The sequence below is a fragment of the Meleagris gallopavo genome, chromosome 26 (genome assembly GCF_000146605.3).
Source record: "Meleagris gallopavo isolate NT-WF06-2002-E0010 breed Aviagen turkey brand Nicholas breeding stock chromosome 26, Turkey_5.1, whole genome shotgun sequence".
NCBI lineage: Eukaryota > Metazoa > Chordata > Aves > Galliformes > Phasianidae > Meleagris > Meleagris gallopavo.
Genome location: NC_015036.2, coordinates 4,244,551 through 4,248,629, shown reverse-complemented (window position 1 = coordinate 4,248,629; position 4,079 = coordinate 4,244,551). Strand labels below are relative to the sequence as shown.

General features: G+C 58.7%; 1 protein-coding gene across 1 annotated transcript; it reads right to left on the bottom strand.

The window, feature by feature from the left end:
• Positions 1-2,193, bottom strand: THY1 (Thy-1 cell surface antigen). Its single transcript, XM_003212702.3, has 3 exons — positions 2,086-2,193; positions 1,667-2,002; positions 1-1,337 (listed from the first exon to the last, which is right to left on the bottom strand). The coding sequence occupies exons 1-3, from the start codon at positions 2,120-2,122 to the stop codon at positions 1,225-1,227; spliced, it is 486 nt and encodes a 161-aa protein (XP_003212750.2). The 5' UTR covers positions 2,123-2,193; the 3' UTR covers positions 1-1,224.
• Positions 2,194-4,079: the final 1,886 nt, after the last annotated feature.

Below are 4,079 nucleotides of genomic sequence, written 5' to 3'. Positions count from 1 at the left end.
CCTTGAACAGAATTTCTTTGACGACAAGCTGTGGAAACAACTACAAATGTTCACAAAAAATGAGACTTGGAGACGCGTCCGCGCGGTTGGCCGGGCTCTGCCCTGCCCTGGCCACGCACAGCCTGGGCAGCACTAGACAGCAAGCAAGCAGGCAGGAATGGGCAGGGAAAGGCATTGGGGTGGGAGGCGGTGGGGTGGGAGGCAGCTTTTGGTGGCCGGAGAAAAGCAAAGAGTGGGGACCGGCTGCTGGGAATTGCTCTCAGCTGTCAGACGCTGCACAAGGAGATCTGTGTGGGGTTCGTTCCGCAGAGCTGATGCTCTTGCCAGCACCTCCTCCTACCCTGTGCCCTTTCCTAGGAGAGCTTTCTGCTCATTCCAGGTCCACTGTCTCCTGGGGTCCCGTGGCACATGGGGACAGGCTGGGGTCCCTCTCCCCACTCTCGCTGACTGCTGGGAAACATCTTAGCTTGACCGAGGATGGCCTTAACCACCTTTTTCTACCCCTAAATAGAGACAGGGAGATGCTGAAAGGGAGCGGGGAGGCAGGAGGGGGGCACACGGGCTCCTCCCAGCGGTCCGATGGGGTTGGAGGACAGGGATGCATGCCATGGGGAAGGATGGGGAGCCCAGATGTTCCCCAGATGTTCCCCAAATAAAACCGAGGGGTGCTGCAGAGGAGCCCCCTCCCCAACCAGGCTCACTCCCCTGGGGGCTCGGTGCTGTGCCTAGCTCAGAGAGGCTCCGCAGGCCTCGCTGTGGGGCTGGCAGCACTGCTCTCGTCACAGCTATGGGCTGGTCCCCCCCTGGCTCCAGCTTGGCTGCAATGGACAGAAGTCACTGGGTCACCCGGTGCTGCAGCCACAGAACCGGGACCCCTCCCCACGCTCTCCCATCACCTCCCTTACCTGCTCATCCAGCTGTATTTCCCCAGGCCAAACAGAACCCCAAAAGCTAAGGGGTGGGAGAAGCACGGATCCCCCAGCACCAGCCTGAGTGCAGGGAGGGCACGATGGGAGCAGCGATGCTGCCTAGCAGAGCCACCATGCAGCAGAGCAGGGCGTGATGGCAGGGCTGAGCACAGGACGGTGGTTAGCGTTAGATACACGGCTATATAGAGATAACATAGAGAGAGGTTTTGTGTGTTCCAAATCTTCTCTTTCCAAGGGCTGCGCTCTGGCAGGGGAGGCTGGGGTGCTCCGTGAGGGTGTGGGGGGGCATTTCCTTTCACAGGGACACGAAGTCCACAGCTTGCAGGAGAGGCAGGGAGAGGAGGAGCAGCAGGAGCCACGAAGTGTTCTGGATCAAGAGGCTGAAGCCGGCACACTTCTCCAGTTTGTCTGTGAGGATGGGGAGTGGGGAGGGAGAGAAAAATGAGATCTCACAGGAATGAGGTTAGGGTTAGGTGCTACGGGGTGCTGGGACCCTGCTGCTCACCTCATCTTAGCCATACAAATGCAACCAGCCCCACCCTGCCCCACTGCCCATTTCCCCTTCTACTTCACGGAACAGGAGAGATTTTGGGGGCAGAGTCCCTGGGGAACACCAAACCCTGCCTGCGCCTGGTTTGGGAACACCTACAATGGGATGTGTTTTGTTTTGCTGGCCCTGCAGAGCCCTTGGCAGGTGGGAAGGAGGAACTGGAGGCCGAGCCCTGCTGCCACCTCACCTTTGATGACAGTGATGTTCTTTATCTGGTTGCCAGTGTAGTCGTTAGTGGCCTTCAGCTCGCACACGTAGACCCCCTCATCGCTGGTGGTGAAGCTGTGCAGGTAGAGGCACACCAGGTTCTTGTGCACGGTGACGTTAGCTCGGTTCCTGTAGACGTTCTCGGCAACGTTGATGGTGCTTTGGATGATGTGCTTCCTGTTGTCCTTGGTGAGGCTGAATTCGTAGGTCAGGGGGTTGCTGGTCTTGTTCTCATAGCGGCAGTCCACACGCAGGCTCTGGCCCAGCAGGCAGGCGCTCAGGTCCCGGATCATCTGGCAGTGCGCAGCCTGCAGCACTGGGACAGGCAAGCAGAAAGGGGAAATGTGAGCACTGGGGACAACTGAGCAGCCCCCCAAGTCAGACCCCACAGAGCCTTACCTGTCAGGATGACAGCAATGCTGACGGTGGGGTTCATCTTTTCTAGGATGAGTTGCCCAGAGGTGGCTGCCAGTGAGAGATGAGCCTGGGTGGGGGGAGAGATGCGGTGAGCCAGGCAGTGCTGTGGCACACAGCTGTGCTGCACTGACGTGGGCACGCACAGTGTGGGCTGGAGGCTGCTGCATCTTGTACCAATGATGCTTTACATCCTGGTATCCTTAGGGATGCCAGCCACGCTCTTTTCCCCGCGTGCATCCCCCACACCAGGCATGAAGCATAGCACAGACCCTCATGCAGTGCTCACCCTGTGCCTGTGCCGGCCTGAGTGCCTGCCCAAGGACCGGGCAGGAGAATGGATGCTCCTGGTGCCTGCGCAGCGCGGTGCCAGGTGAGGGATCCAGACTGCTTCCCCCCCCCCCCTCCCAGCGGGTGAGCTCAGCAGAGATGACTCATTGCGATGCAGTGAGGGAAAGGGGCCAAGAGCAGCAGGAAGGAGGGACACGGCAGCTGGACACAGAGCTGAGATGCTGAAGGATGGCATCCAGACTCCACAGGCTGAGTCTGGCTGCTGGGTGGAAGGGTTTTGGCGTCCTGTTGGGTCCTTATCCTTGCAACTCAGCCCTCTGCGGGTTGCTTGTGGTTTGCGTGGGCTTGGAGCTGGGGATGTGCCATCCAAACCCCAGCCCTGCCGATGATCTGATCCAACCGAGAGGAATCAATTATAAGTTTGCAGCCCAGCCAAGCAATTGCATGGGGAATCCAGCCGCAGACATGCAGAGCACAGGGAAAGAGTGGGGGAGCAGCAGAGCAGGAACAGAGCTGAAGGATGCTCTGCAGTCAGTCCTCCTAGAGGGGATTGGGGGACGTCCAAGAAGGGTACTGAATTAGCACCCATTGGATCCCAGCCTGGCAGAGGGGAGAGCAGAGCCCAGCCTGGACCTGACAAAGCATCCAGGGAAGAGCTGGGAACTGCCTGTACCTCAGCCAGCTGGACTTTTCTTTTGAGCATTTTTTGGGTCTTTCATATAACATTCAAAGAGGAAATACCAAAACCATTCACTCACTCTGAAGCTGTGAAAGGTCTCTATTTCACAACCTCAAACCCTGGTGAAGCACAAAAAATTCCCTTCTCTTTGGTATTGATAATCAAGAAGTTATAAAAGGATACAGAGGCACAACAGAGGAGACTGAGTCTCCTTCACATTCCTCCAAGCTGGCTCCTGCCCTTTGCTTTGTTGTTCCCTGACCTGATCCTCCTTGAACATCCTGGGACACTGCCTAGGTCACAGCCACATCAGTTCAGATGTGCTCTTGAAGAGGGTGACCTCCTCCCATTGATGCACAAAAGCACTCTGATTTTCTCAGCTTCGTGTCCCCCAGCCCTTTGGTCCCTTGGACTCTGCAGCAGGAGCAGAGCCAGGTGTCACCCTTTCCTGTGTGACCCCAGGGGCTGTGCGAAGGGACAGGGCTCACAAGGACACGAGCATCCGAGGGACTCCATCCAGCCCTGCGGAGCAAAGCTTTGCACCATGCTCTGTGCCACGCCACAGTGCACCTCTGTGCCCAGCACCGTGACAAGCAGGGGATCACCGGCGGGGGTATGGCACATATGAGGACATCAGGGGTGTGAGACACCGAGACCCAGTGCAGGAGGGGCAGCAAAGGGGGTACGCGGGGGTCTGCGTGCGTCCCTGCAAGGAGCAGAATTCGGGCATCTGCCCTTGCAGGGATGCAGGTGGGTGCGTGTGCGCGCGGGCACGCCCGTGGAGCAGCGCCGCAATCCCGACCATCGGGAAATAGAGGAGAAGAAGGAGAGGAAGCAGCAATGCGAAAAATCGAGAGCATCTCCCTCCATCACCGCCACCTCCCCAGCTCTCAGCTCCAGAACCCCCTCCCCGTTCGGTGCGCGGTGCAAAGCATCACCGCGGCAAACCCGAGGACCCCCAGGCCGGGGTGGAGGACGGCTCCCTCCGGCTCCCCGCTCTGCATCCCCC

Excerpts from the sequence above, each read along its gene's own strand:
- THY1 (XM_003212702.3), bottom strand. The coding sequence starts at position 2,122 with ATGAACCCCACCGTCAGCATTGCTGTCATCCTGACAG. Across the intron at positions 2,003-2,085 it reads CATTGCTGTCATCCTGACAG|TGCTGCAGGCTGCGCACTGC; the intron begins GTAAGGCTCTGT and ends TGCCTGTCCCAG. Across the intron at positions 1,338-1,666 it reads GAACATCACTGTCATCAAAG|ACAAACTGGAGAAGTGTGCC; the intron begins GTGAGGTGGCAG and ends CCATCCTCACAG.